The sequence below is a fragment of the Gallinula chloropus genome (assembly GCF_964237585.1).
Source record: "Gallinula chloropus genome assembly, chromosome: 12".
NCBI classification, from domain to species: domain Eukaryota; kingdom Metazoa; phylum Chordata; class Aves; order Gruiformes; family Rallidae; genus Gallinula; species Gallinula chloropus.
Window position 1 is genome coordinate 461434 of NC_140097.1, and position 14553 is coordinate 475986.

General features: G+C 58.5%; 1 protein-coding gene across 1 annotated transcript in view; it reads left to right on the plus strand.

Moving 5' to 3' along the window:
• Positions 1 to 812: 812 nt before the first annotated feature.
• Positions 813 to 14553, plus strand: part of PLXND1 (plexin D1) — a gene marked incomplete at its 5' end in the record, with an annotated part of 76903 nt that continues 63162 nt past the window's right edge. Inside the window, 5 exons of the mRNA XM_084269538.1 lie at positions 813 to 829; positions 2205 to 2265; positions 2379 to 2459; positions 2666 to 3261; positions 3392 to 4841. Of these exons, the coding sequence (XP_084125664.1) occupies positions 813 to 829; positions 2205 to 2265; positions 2379 to 2459; positions 2666 to 3261; positions 3392 to 4841 (2205 nt within the window). The remainder of the gene's footprint in view (positions 830 to 2204; positions 2266 to 2378; positions 2460 to 2665; positions 3262 to 3391; positions 4842 to 14553) is intronic.

The window sequence follows — 14553 nt, forward strand, 5'->3', positions numbered from 1 at the left end:
TCACACAGAAAATGACCCACATAGTACACTTAGAGGCACGGAGTGTGGGAGGTGGGAAAGAACTGGCTGCCTGGATAGGAGCAGAGGGACCTTCTGACCGGCTGCTGCAGCCGTGCCTCAGCTTCTCTGCTGGGGTGCCAGGCGGCCCCTCTGCGGGGGCTCATCCCTGCAGGGGTCTGTGTGGGGCAGAGGAGGGGCTGCTGCTCTGCGTGCTGGGCCCTGCTACCCAGCCAGGCCACCCCTGCCACCTAGCCAGGTCTTCCCTGTGCACTCAGCATCATGAGATGGATGCAGAGCATGTTGCTCTTCTCCCACATACCAGCTCCTGAGCCAGCCGGCTCCCCGTGCCTGCTCGGGCAGGGGGTCCCAGGGGTCCCTGCTGCTGGGTGCCGAGGCAGCGGTGGTCCCGTGCGCCTGTCCCTCAGGCAGTGCCTCTCCCCACCCCTGCTGCTGGCTGCCCGCGTTCCCTGGAGCTGCAGAGCCGAGCCTGGCCACCCCGCCGAGCGAGGGGGAGCTTTCCTCCCAAATCCACAGCCCACTCTGTGATTACCTTGCAGATAAACCCTGCTAAACAAATAGATGTTTATACTCCCGTATTAGATCCTGTTTTTTGACAGTGTTGAGTCAATATAACCTGAGTAATTGCATGAGTAACTCGTGTTTCCTCTAAAGGGAAACTGTTCTGGTGTAAATATATTTATTAATAATTAAAGTGTTTTTGAGTTCTTGTGCTCCCCCACAGAGATGTCTGAGAGGCTGTTATCTTTAAACCTGTGCAGGAGTCAAACAGGAAGGGACTCTGGCAGGGGGTGATGGTCTATGGCAAGAGGTATGTGGTTTAGTTTTGACCTTTTTTTTTTCTTCCTGCACAAAAAATAATGGTGAGATCTGTGTATGAGAGATTTAAAGCCCTCCACTACTCCATTAGGAGCATTACCCTGAAATACTCACTGGAGCTTCTAACAGCCCAGATAATAGGGGTGGGAAATCATTTCTGGAAAATATTGCCCTCAAAGCATCTTACCAGAGGATTGTTTCCTAACAACAACAATAAAATCTTTGTCAAATAGTCCTTCAATACCACAAATATTTTGGCTTTAATTGTATCAGTGTAGATAACCGCTCGGCATAGGAAATGGGAGTCAGAGCTCCTGGGGGATTTTCTCTGACAAGGCCAGTGCTGGATACCTTTGGGTAAATCACACAGTTTTTCTATGTTCTTTGGCCTAATTTTTTTTTTTTTAAACTGTCTGTAATCTGGAACCTAATTTGATATGCCTTAAAAGCCTGATTTCACATGGAAGATGCTCTACTATCAGGATAAGCAGCCATAAGAAATCCTAAAATAGGCAGATTAAGGGTTTGGGATCATGGGGTTTTATTTCTGTGCAATTAAAGTCATGATCGCATTTAAAAATTGCTAACTTGGAGTTAAAAAACCCCAAACCCAACAACCGGGAGTCCCACATTTAAAAACAGCTAATAACTATTAATTAAGGATATGATTAGTAGAGACAATTAGTTAGATAGCACGAAATTCAACGTGCATTTAATTCAATGCACATTTTCGGTGGACATGGCGTGGCCGAGGCAGTTATGTATTAATTAGCGCTCTGGAGAGGGCGAGGAGGACGGGAAGGGGGTGAGGGAAATTGGCAGGTGTAGAAATGAGATTAGACAACAACAGAGGATTTTTCTCTCCAGAACTGAAGTCGTGCAGAATCCTCCTCAGCCTCGCCAACACGTTTTGTATGACCCAGGATGTGTGCCACCAGAACAGGAGGGCAGAGGGGCAGAGCCTGGGGATAAGGGGGGGAGGACAGCTTTCGGGGTCGCCTGCAGAGCATTACCAGGCGGTTCTGACCAAGCACCAGCTCCCATGTCCCACCCTTGCGTTAAATGCTGCCAGCTCTTTGTGGATGGCACCATGCCTCCACACTCAGCCCTCGTGAGGTTCCTGGGCTGTTATACTGATGTATGGCTGGACCCGCGTGGTGAAACCAAGCCTGTGAGCTTCCCTGTTGCTCTCCTCTGCCATGCAGGTGCTCTGGTAGGTCTCTGCTCTCGGGCTTGAGACAGGGACGCTGTGTCCACATCGTGTGACTGTGCTTGGCTGTCAGCTCCAGCTGCCAGCTTGAGGCACAGCACTGTGAGCACCAGGGCATCTGCCCTGTGCTGGAGCCCACCCGTGCCCTGTCGTGCAGGGGGACCTGGGCACGGGCTGAGCCTGCAGACGTGCCCTGTGTCACGGTGGTGCCGCAGGAGGCGAGTGCTGGTCTGGGCAACTGCTCAGGGCTCTGGCTTAGGCGGAACAGACATGAGCTAGGGGGGCAATGTGTCTGTAGCGGAGAGCATGGCCCACAGCCTCCTGTCCCAAGACGGACACCGGCGATCCCTGCCGAGCTCACCTGGCAGCACCGCTCCTCTGCCTGGAGCGCATCCCCTTTTACAACGAGGGGGTAAGTCTGACGTGCCCACGGACGAGGGAAGAACTGCAGCGGATGTGAAGTGACACCTTCACCCACGCAGGTACAGCGTTCCCACGCCGATAAGGGAGGGTGGATCAGAGGCTGCGCTCCCTCGGGGCTGTTCCCCCCGCTGTGGATTCCAGTGGGTGGAATTTGGGAATCGCATCAGTTCTCTTTTTTCTCTTTTCCCTCCACAGTTAAGAAAGAGCCCGTTGGAGGGCAGAGGAGATGCGCGGTCCTATTTCGAACGCGATTTTGGCAAGGCGTGCGGGCAAAGCTTCGCCGGGGGTGGAGCCCGGCGGCGTCCGCGCTTCGCCCCCTGCCCCGTTCCCCCAGGGGCTCTGCCCCCCCGGCCGAGCGGGCGGCAGCGGCGCCCGGGGTGCTGCCACCCCCGAGCCCCCCCCCCCTCCCGCTTACCCCCCGAGAGCGCAGCCCGCGGCGAGAGCGGCCGCCCGGACGGGACGGGCCCGGCAGCCCCCGGCGTCCGAGCCGTATCGGTCCACTCCACGCACTGCCCGCCCCGGTACCGGCCGGCCCGACCGCCGCGTCCTCGAATCGAGCCCAGCTGCGGGGAGCGGCGGGCGGAGCCTTTATTACTGCTCCGCAGCTGCAAGAAGGGTTCCTGCCGCCTCCCGCCCCCGCCCCGGCCCGTTCCGCGAAGGAGGCAGCGGAGAGAAAGGCGAAACGCCCGGAGGAGGCTCCGGGCGGAGCCGTTCCCGAGGCGGGGAGGGGGGGAACCGCTCTGCCCGGCGCTGCCCCGAGCGCGGCCGGCCGGCGGCGCGGGAACACGCCGGTAACTTCACCACACTCACATGACGGGCCCGCACCCAGAGCAGTGAGTAACGCCGGGAGGGCGGGAGCGGGGGCGGGCGGAGGGAGGGAGGCGCGGCCGTGAGCGCGCCCCGCCGCCCCCCGCCGCGCAGCGCCGCGCACCCGCGCACCCGCCGCGGCCGCCACTTCCCGCGGGCGTCGCTGCCTCCGCAGGAAGCGGTCCCGCGGCCCGGCCCCTCCCGCCGCTCGGCGGCGGGCTCATGCACTCTGCGGCGCGGCGGCGCGGGCGGCGGGATGGCTCCGGCGGGCGCTGAGCCGCGGCCCCCCGCGCTGCTGCTGCTGCCGCTGCTGCTGCTGCTGCCCGGCCGCGCCGCCGGCCTGGAGGTGCAGCGCAAGTTCCTCTCGCCCACCCCCACCAACAACTTCGCCCTGGACGGCCCCGGCTCCCGCGTCTACCTGGCGGCCGTGAACCGCCTGTTCCAGCTGTCGGGGGGCGAGCTGGCGCTGGAGGCGGAGGCGGCGGTGGGGCCGGTGCTGGACAGCCCGCTCTGCCACGCACCGCAGCTGCCGCAGGCCTCCTGCGAGCACCCCAAGGTGCTCACCAACAACTACAACAAGATCCTGCAGCCCGACCCCGAGCAGGGCGTCCTCGTCGTGTGCGGCTCCATCTACCAGGGCCTCTGCCAGCTGCGCAGCATGGCCAACATCTCGGCGGTGGCGGTGCGCTTCCCGCCGGGCGGCAGCGACCCGGTCACCGTCTTCCCCAGCATGCTGAACGTGGCGGCCAACCACCCCAACGCCTCCACCGTGGGGCTGGTGCTGCGCCGCGGCGGCGGCGGCGGCGGGGCGCGGCTGCTGGTGGCCGCTACCTACACCGGCTTCGGCAGCCCCTTCTTCCCCCGCAACGGCAGCCTGGAGGACCACCGCTTCGAGAACACGCCCGAGATCGCCATCCGCGCCCTCAACGCCCGAGGCGACCTGGCCAAGCTCTTCACCTTCGACATCAACCCCTCCGACGACAACATCTTCAAGATCAAGCAGGGCGACAAGGCGCGGCACAAGCTCAGCTTCGTCCGCGCCTTCCTGCAGCGCGGCGCCGCGCCGCCCGCCCGCCGCCCCTACGCCTACCTGGCGCTCAACAGCGAGGCCAACGCGGGCGACAAGGAGAGCCCCTCGCACAGCCTGCTGGCCCGCATCTGCCTGGGCGAGCCGGCCGAGGCCACGCTCAACGGCAGCGGCGAGACCAAGAAGCTGACCGAGTCCTACATCCAGCTGGGGCTGCGCTGCGGCGGCGCCGCCGACGCCTTCACCCGCCTCGTCTCCGTCTTCCCGGCGCGGGCGGCCTGGCGCAGCCCCGCGGACCCCGCCGCGCCCCCGCCGCCCGCCGAGGAGCTGCTCTTCGGCGTCTTCGAGCGGGCCGGGGCCGCCGGCGGCGGGGGGCGGCCGCAGTCCGCGCTCTGCGTCTTCCGCTTCGCCGAGATCGAGGAGACGATCCGGGCTGCCCGCAACTCCTGCTTCGTCAGCCCGGGCGCCGGCATGGTCACCGTGCTGGACAGCGTGGTGCAGGGCACCGGCCCGGCCTGCGAGAAGAGGAACATACAGGTACGGGCGGGCGGCGGGCACCTGCCGGCTCCCGGGCGGGGCGGGGAGCGGGGTCGGAGCGTCCCGGGACGCGCGGGGATCCGGCGGCTGGCGGGAGGCAGCGGCCCCGTCCCGCTGTCCCGCCGCGTCCCCTGGGCGGGAGCGCGTCCCGCGGCCGCCGGCGCTGCGGGCGGACTGGTGCGTTCGGGTCCCCGTGCCCCGCTCCCTCGGGTCCCCGTGCCCCGCTCCCTGACCCGCTCCTTCCGCGCTCCCCCGTCTCCGCGCTCCCCGCCGGTCGCCGCGTCGCACCGGGCGACACCGTCAAAGCCGGTTGGGTCCCGGCCGCTCCCCCTGCAGCCGCGTGCGGCGGGGCTCGTAGCGAACGGAACCTGTGTGTGCTGGGGGACCCCCCCTTGCCCCCGTCTGCCGGGGGACGCCGGCATTCCCACGCCCCTGTCCCCGGTGACCCGCGGTGACCCGACGGAGCGCGGTCCCTGCTCCCCGGTGGGTGCCCTGGCGCGGCCGGGGGCCCGGGAGCATCGCCGGTACAGCCGCCCCCCTCCCGCGTCCCGTCTCGCGGCCGCACAGGCTGCCTTGTTCCCTTGGGTTCGGGGAGACAAAGTTTGTCGGTGTCGCGATTTGTTACCCAGTGGCCGTAGACGATAAAGACGCCGATTTCCTTTTCACGGCGCTTCGGAAGAAAGAAAGCAAAAGGGGCTGCTTTAACACTGCATTTTTCCCTTCCCCTGGGAAGGGCGCATAACTCAGCTCCATCAAAGATCGTAAAAACATCTGTTTGATTTCAAAGACTGGAGAGTGGTTTGGGCTGGGGCTTCCCTGTGCAATGCCAGTGGCAAAGAGAGAAAGGTTTCCCATGGTAACCAAAGAGTTTAGTGTGGCATCTCTGTGCTGTGTTAAAATATGTAGTCTTAATGCACTGGTTCATAGACCTACTCTAGCAAAGTTGAATAGTTTTTCCCTGGTGGCAAAGTACAAGCTGCCCAGCAGCTAGGAAATCTGGTAGTTGTCCTGGCTTTTGAATTAATTCCATGAAGACTCAGTGTGGTAAACACTGGGACCCCAGTGCTGAAGCCTTGGCACAGTCACGGCTCTCACAGGAGTCACTGGGAGTCAGGAATCCTGTTTACAGGGTGGGAAGGCACCCACGGTTCTTGTTGGCTGTGGCTGAAGCTCAGCATCCCTGTGCATCAGCCCCGCAGCAGGATTGAGTGGTCTCTTCCAGGCGGGTCAAGAGCTGGCATTGTGGCCGAGTCTTCCGGAGGGTACTTGGGCCCTTAACAGCCTGGATGTAGCTGGAAGTCAGTGGCAGAAAGACACCTGCTTCCCCTGAGCTTCCTCTGTGCTCCAGGACTGATGGGAGTCCTGTGTTTTCGACCTTCAGCAGGGAAAGTAATCGTGGCCAACGCTGGTCTGTTAATGTCTGACATACCGAGTGCGATACCCAGGGAGGTATTTAGACAGCAAATTCCCCAGCGACTCCGGGGAGACGCAGCACAGCCGTGAGACTTCGCTTCCTCCGGGTCTGGCCCGAGATCTGTTCCAGGGCGCAGCACGCTCCCAGTAACAGTGCTCCTCTCCCAGTGCTCCCCGGGCAGGTGAGGAGGGTGACTGGGAGCGGGTTGTGGGCAGGTGCCCAAAGGCAGCCTGTGCAGCGTGGCTGCGGTGGCGAGGAGGGAAGCGGCAGGGGATGTGAGGAGCAGGCTGGAATTCGCTGAGCCTCTGGTCCTGCAGCAGTCAGTAGAAACCCCCGTGTTCACTGTCATGGTGAGATCAGGCGGAGGGGAGTGTGTTTACATGGAGAGAGGAGTACGGCTGGTGGATGCGTAGGGTGGATGGAGGGAACCGGGTTTGAGTCCCGACTGAGCGCTGCGGTGTCGCTGACCTTGAGCCAGCCATTTAGCCCTGGGTGCCTCAGTTTCCTGCTTTGCCACACGCTCCTTTATTTATTCCCATTATTCAGAGACCGAGCTCGCATGTAGCGTGAGATTGCATTTGTAAAGCTGCTTTGAGATCCTTTGATGTCAAGTGCAGCAGGATATAAATGAAGCATGCCATTAATATTCGTTCATGCCCAATATTGCTGTGCTTCCCATGTATTTGAAGCGTGTTCCTCTAAAGCCGCTGACCAAGCCTGCTGGGAAGCCTTCCTGCCAGTCAGAAGCAGAGGCTTTCATAATTTTTTTTGCCTTTTACTTAATCATTAGAATTGCCAACAAGTTAACAAGCTGTTTTCGTTTTCAAGTCCCAGAGTGGCAGTGTCAAGAGAAGAGTTGTAATACTGTGTTTCTATGTGCTGCAAAAAGCTAACATCCATTTCCACCTTCAAGACAATGAAATACTCTAATACGTTTCATATCCCAGCTCTGGGAACGCAGCAGGAAAATGTATTAAAGCAGCAGCTGGTTCGGCAGAGCAGATCAGCATCTCGCTGCCTTCCCATTACGAGCTCCACGTCTCTACCCGTCGGTGGGTTTCCAGGTTTTCTTCTGCCTGTGCATCACTGATAGGTGCTCCAGTATTATCAGAGTTGTGGTTCATTACCTCTTCCTGTGGACTGGGTGGTTGGGTTTTAAGCTCCTTCTGGAAAGAAAAATAAAAACCTAATGATTGCCTGATTCATTCGGAGCGCGCTGGGCTGAGGTAGTGGGTTGTTACAGACGTGGAGCACGGCCTGTTAGGCATAATGCGGTGTGAAAGGGGAATCATTGCCCCCTTGTGTGCTGTTCTGTCTAATTGAATGCTCCTCTCCTGCAGCAGACCTGGCTGCCAGCGATGGGTTTCGGGAGCAGGCCCTGGGTGTGCTGGACAGTGATGAGGGACCAGGCTCACTAATCCTCAGCGTCAGGATGAGAGGTCCCCCAGGAGGCTGGTGCTGAATGGGGAGGGGCTTTGTCCCCACACAGGGGAGCAATCTGAAACTGGTCATGGTCCGTGTGGTGGCAGACACTCATTTGGCTCCTGTTGTGGCCACCACGGTCCTGGCTGCACAGGGGGCTGTGAGGGGTGGGGTGGGCAGGTCTGGGGACAGCATGTCTCCACGAGCTGTTGGGCAGCGGGGTGGCCAGTTGGCCTGGGTCCCCTCCGCTAGCAAGGGGAGTCGGTGCTCGGCTGGGGAACCAGCCCTTTGCTTTGATGGGAGCCAACTTGCAATTAAGATTAAGGGTTTTGTGAGGCATGGAGAAATGTGCAGAGGAGGATGGTGGGGCCAGGAGTGGAGGCTGGCTGGTTGTTCTCAATGAGAAAAGTCACTCGCCGAGGAGGCGAATTTGCAGCGGCAGCTTAGGGGAAGGAGGATGTATTAGGGAAGGATTTAGTTTGATTGGGTTCTTGTACCAAGAGTGAGTGGGTGAGTGGTAGGATTGCTTTCCCTCGACAGAAATAGCTTTTTATAATGAATTCTGTGTCAAATACCAGGCTGTCTGTGTAAGGCATGCAGTTAAAATGAAATACTCGCAGGGAGCCACTGCTGCGTTTGCCCACTCAGAGCCCGGTGGAACTTGGACCCGAGCTGCTGAGGGAGGAGGAGGAGGAGGATGGGCTCTCTGCAGGGACAGTCTGCGGCGTCGGTCCAGGGCTGTGCCGGCAGAGCCCATCCAATCCCGAGGGTGCCGAGTGGGTTTACTTTGTACTCGAACCGTTCTGCCCCAGCAGGGTTATAGCCTGGTAGGTTTGGAGGTCACGCCGGCTGCGTGGCTGGAGCGCGGAGCAGCTGTGGCGCACCGGAGCCCTTGTGAAAGCAGACCCGGCCAGACCCTGTCCCTGAGCGGCAGCTGTGCGGGATGTCCCAGGGCTTCTACCCCAGCGACACTGAAAATAAAGACACGGCCGCTTCTGCAGTGTGTCCCAGCAGAGAAGTTCCCCCCCCAGCCTCTCGCCACTGCCCTGTCTCTCGGGCTGGTGTTTGGGATGGGTGGACAGACCCGGCACCCTTGTGCTGCTCCAGCCGGCAGCTGCCCCTCTGGCCAGGGAATGGGGATGGCAGCTCGCTGGGCCCAGCCTGCTCTGCCGGCCACGGCTGTGGCAGAAGGGAAGCAAGTGTGGGTTTGCAGGCAGCTCTGCCTGCCCATCCCCAGTGTCCAGACATTGCCCGATGTGGGGGGTCTGAGTGTAACACAGAATACAGTGTGGGGCACTCGGGGGACGGCCAAGCTGGTGACCCCAGCCCGCGCTCCCAGCTATGCTGGACGACTCGTCTTGTCTTCTGTGGTTTCGTGACAAGCCCCATGCCCCTGTTCTATAGGCTCCTCGAGAGACAGCTAGGCTTGGGCTTGTTAGAGCTACGTTTGCTAGCCAGGGATCTGCATCTCTCCTGGGAAATGTTTTGGGGTCTGAAACTCAAAAAAGGCTGAAAATCCGGTTTGTTTCCTGTGCTGAGAAACACAGGCACAGCAGCATGGGATAATGATGCGTTTCAGCATTAATTCTCAAGTTTCTGGCTCTTGTGGCTTTTTGTCAGATCCTGCTGCTCACGGAGCACAGCGTTTTGTGGTGTAGCGATCAGACACCCACCAGTGAGCTTTACCATAAGGGGCTGTTAAATTAAACGAACTCCTTGGGTAGACTGTATAAACAGTCCTAGCGTCTGTGTGCTTGGGCATGGAAATGTGGTTTGAAACCAGTCAGAAAACGTTCCCAAAGAAAAAAACCCTCATATACACGTGGGAATATGACAAAGCATCTACTTACTGTCCAAATACACTGTGGCATCTCAATGGGATTGGCTTTTATAGGAGTCAAGCTACTTTGAAGTGATGGTTTATACTAATTTAGAAATTCCAAACATGAAAATAAATGTGCTCTAACCTTCCATCTACTCAGATAAATCCAGAGGATTAGCCACAGAAAGGAAACTGGGAATTTACACTTAATTTGTACATTAAAAATGAGGCAGGAGTTCTTGTGGGGGACTGAAGTTCCGCTGTCACAGCCTGCGTTGTGCTTGGTGTTGCTGGCCCACACCTGAAGGCGCTGATGCCCTTCCCTGCCGAGCTGCATCCCGCTGCTGCACTGTTGAAACCCTCTGGGCCCCTGCTTGTTTTACAAGGGGTGGGATGTCTGTGTCCCCACAAGCTGTGGTCCAAGGGCTGGGCAGTGAGGGGTCAGTGTGCCCATGGAGGGGTCGGCAGGCCCTGGGGTGCCCCAGATGAGAGGTCTGTGCTGCAGCCTGAGCTTTGCTGGGCTTTGCAAGAGGTCAGACATGGAGCTGTGTACCACTGACCCGCATCTCTTACCTGGTGCCAGCAAGTCACAGCCAGCTGCTGGGTATGCTTCCTTGGGAAGTTACCTGGAAATCTGACCTTCTGCTGGCAGGCAAGACCCATGCAGGCAGCTGGGAGCAGAGGGAAGGAGCCGTGTGAACCTCATCCTCCCGGGGAAGGCAGGCTCAGCTCTGTGGGCTGCCTGTGCCTGGGGGCCGGTGCTCTGTGCCACGCAGGGGAGTCTTCTGCGGAGCAGCTCAGCGCCCCGAGCTGAAGGTGGGTGGTGGGAACGTGGCTTGGGGGCCCCTGGGGCTCACTTTGCATCTCAAGCTCAAACAAATCCCAAACTGCAGAGGGAAATTGGCTTCAAGTGGTAGGAGTTGCTGTGCCTGGAAACCAGGGTTGATTCAGGAGGGAGATCAGAAAGCGGCTCCTGGATGTGGCAAGGTGTCCACCTGCCCTGGAGTGCTGGGCCCACGCTGCTGGCAGGTGCTGGCTGTCTGGATGAGGCAAGGCGGGTGCTGGGTCCCTTTGGTGAGGGCATTGGAGCTGCCTCTCAGGTCCCTAAATCTGTAACCAGGTCTGGGCACGCAGAGCTGGTCGTTGTCGGTAGCTGGACAGTGAGAGTGACGTCGACCCACTGAGCTCATTGTACCTCCTGTAACTGAACAATGGCTCAGGACAGGAAAAGGATCATTTTGGCCAAGTCCAGTGTTGCATGTGGAAGGTGCGTTGTGGCTGGGAGGACACTGAGGTGCTCTGGAGAAGGGCTCTGTGAGGGCAGTGACTGTGCTTCAGCAGCAGCCCTTTCCTCTGGGATTTTCAACCACTTTGTCTGTGCTGCCCCAGACGTTTTCCAGGGCAGGCGTTGGGCTCCTGTGTGTGAATGTGAACCTGGGAACCCCGGCGAGTGCTGGCTCAGCTGCGGGGTCTCGGTGGGTGGAGACGAAGGGATGAGCCATCTCTTTTCTGACTTTTCAGTGCTGGAGAGAGGAGACTGGGGGGGCTGAGGGCGCCCGGGGGTTGAATAAGGCACCTAGAGGTGTGGGCGGGTGCCTGGGATGCTGTAAAAGCCCCTCGCTGCTCCTTGCACGACCCAGTAGGCGCCTGTGTGAGCTGGCAGGCAGCTGCAGCGCTGTGATGCTCTGGTGACCTCTTCCAGCAAGTTGTTGGAAACGTAATAGGTCTGAGCCCCTGGCTGTGGTAATTTAATGCAAACACGGGGCAAGCCTGAGCCAGCAGCGGTTGGAAACCATCAATTACAACTACCTGAGCAGCACCACACGCTACCTACAGCAGCGTGGCCGTGCCTCCCGGCCCAGGCTCACGCACAGCACGCGCGAGGGGGGCCCCTGTTGCGGCTGGGGGCTGCCCAGTGCTGGGGGCTGCCCAGCACCGAGGGGCTGCGTGTATGGCCATGAGCTGCTCGTCTGCACCGGGCAGGTCAGGCAGGGGTCAGCCTTCTTGACCAGGGGAAGCAACAGCTCCGTGGTCAGGGGCACGTGGCTGACACCCGGAGGTGTCACTGCCTGTGATGTCCCCTGTGCAAGGAACAACAGGGCCATGGCACTGGCATGGCACAGCCCCAAGACCTCACAGCACTGTCAGAAGGGCAGCACTGTGGTTGTGAACCCTTGGCACAGCATGTCAGGCTGTGCCCGGGGAGCAATATTGCCCTCTTCTCAAGGGGGAGTGGGTAGTAAGAGACCACCTGAGTGATCCTTGTCATGAAGCGGGTGGGTGACAGGACCTCAGTTCAAACCCTGACACTGAGTGCTGCTGTGTCACTGTCCCAGGGGTGCGGCGGGGCAGGGGCTGAACCAGCCCCCTGCATCTGTAGGAGGGAGCTGAGCTGCTTTGCTCTGTTCTGCTTTTGTCTTTTCTTTGTGGATCAGTAAAGAAATGCTCACAAGTGCTTGTTTTCTTTTCAAGTTGGGATCTAACACCTTGCAGCAAGTGGAGGAGGTGGCAGACAGTCTATGGCAATCTCCCGCCTGGAGACACCGGTAGAATTTATTGACGTTTTTAAGCAGAGGAGCAGCACTAATTTCTAACATCTGGAGAGCAGCTCTGCTGGCGGCTGCTGCTCTGGTGGGGGTGTGGGACGGCTCGCTCCCAGCCCGCATCGCACAGAGCCCGTTGGATGTGGTGCACTGATGAGCAGAGCCCGCGATGGCTGCGCCTCGTTACCCACTGAGTGTCAGAGGGGCTTGTCTGGTGTGGGGAGTGTGCGCTGGCTCCTCACCACGTCTGTGTTGGGGTTGGGACCGGTGTGTTCCTAGGGGCTGCAGTGTCCTGCAGCATCAGGGGTGCAGCAGCTGTGGCTTGTGCTCTGAGCAAAGCCCATCTGCTATTGCCAGCCCCGTGCCTTGATCTCCAGTTCAGGATGCAGGGTTTTATTGAGTGTTGGAGGAGGGGACCTATGGATAAGCACAGCCTTGCAGCCAGGGGCACATTGCCTTGGGGGATTTCTCAGGTGGGCAACACGAGAGGGGTTAACTTGGATATTGAGGTGTCTTTCCACATTGGGGCTCTCATTCTGCTGTGTCCTCCTCTGAGGGCAGGCCCCGGGTTTGCTGCTACACTCCCGAGGGTGCTGCTGCCCAGGTGAGTGGTGGCTGTGGGGGCTGCAGGACCTGAAGGGAGCTCATGGTGGAGCTACTCCAGTCCAGAGCACAAACCCCAGTTCAAGGCCTCGGCAAAGTTGGAGGCTCGCGTTCGGATCTGCAGCCACCGAAGCTGTGCCAGCCGCTGTCTCAGTGGTGCAGACAATGTGGAGCAGCTGATGTTGGTTGGGTGGCAGTGGTCTGGCCAGCTGGGACCAGCTGCTCAAACAGGGCTGCACTTTTTTTGTGCCCAGACCATTTGTGGTCATTGTTCTTAAAGGTTTCTGCAGTGGATGCATTGCAAGTGGCACTGGGATACAAACCTTCCGATGCTGACGCAGAAGCCAAATTGCCTCAAAGTCTGGATTTTGCAAATACATACCTCTATTATTTGTAGGAAATTTGGAACTTGCCTTCCTGTTTCTGACTCATCTCTGTTTAAAGTATTATCCTGCTTCGTAGTGCTCCCTCCTGGAGCGAACCCCCTTCAGCTATTAGATGTTCATCCCACCGTCTGCTGACCGCTGCCAACATTTAACGAGTTGTGAGCTGCTGGTGGCCATAAGCCATCACTGGTGGATTGCCTAATTAAAAGGGGCCATCGAAAACCTGGAACGTTCTAGAAATTGCCTGTGTGCAGTGTGATCTTTGTAGAAGCAGTTGGGAGAAGTTTACAGTCTGATAGCACATGATGACGAAGGGGAGATGTGAACTATGAGGAGTGTTCATGGAATATGAAGGAACAGTTGCCAAAGCTGTTTGGGTCCTGGGTCCTTGTCACACTTCAGGACGTCTTGTAGGCCAAGATGTTACCCGCAGGCAGTACGGACACACCGGGGACAGGGTATGTGGCTCCCCAGAGAGTGGCAGGCTGTGGCTCAGGTCTGGCTTTCAGCAGTCAGTGCGCCGGGTCGTTAAATGGGAAGGAAATCGTGGCTGTGTCTCTGCATGAGGGGAAAGGCGGCAGCATCTGGAGCGACACCGATGCAGATGATTTCCTCCCCGCACTGCTTGGTTTGGTTCAAGTTGGGTGGGATGGGTGGAAGTTCCCATGCATCCCTCCTGGGATTCCCCTGCCAGGAATGTGGTCTGCTGGCCTCTACGGCATCCTGGGGCTCCCTGGACATGAAAAGGCTACTTGGCCAAGGTCAAATAAGCTGCTAAGAAAGGTTTGAAGCTTTGTGGAAGAGCCAGGGTTGCAGTGTTGCGTTCCTGGGATCACCTAACTGCCGGAGGCCATATATATCTTTATGTCCTGGTCACGTATTCATTTGGAGTGCTTGGTCAATGAGCAAAAGGCTTTTCTAACCTTCCCATGTCTTCCTGTGCCGCACTACTGCAGTGGGCTGGGTGCTGGCAGCATGTGGTGGTGGCCTGTCTCTGTGCCAAGGCTGCTGAGCAGGTGGTCCTACACACGGTGGTACCCTGGGGAGGGTACCCTGGGCAGAGGCAGCTTTTACTGAGGACGCGTAAAGGAAAGGTAGAGTTCTGCTCATTATCTCAAAGCTTAATTGATTCGGCAGAACTAATGAGGAGAATACAGGAAAACATTTGCTATAAAGTATTGCTGAATGAAACAGATTTGAACTGACACATGCAAAAGACCAGTTGTGTTAGGTAAGAAGTTGTTACTCTAATGGATGCTTTTTTCAGCCTGGAATTGTGCAGATATGCCTCTGGAGCGCTGCCAGCGTGCAGGGTGCTAAGTGTCAGGAGTAGCAACGATAAAAAACATAACCCCTGAAGATTGAGGAGCCCAACTCTCAGTTCACCCAGGACTCCTCCCTGTGGAAAGGGGTCTGAATAGTTTGAGGTTGGTTACTGAAGCCGAAGCTCAACATAAATGAGGAACACAGCTTGAGTGGAGGAAGGGGGGTGTCTCCCGAGGAAAGAGTGGCTAAGAAAATA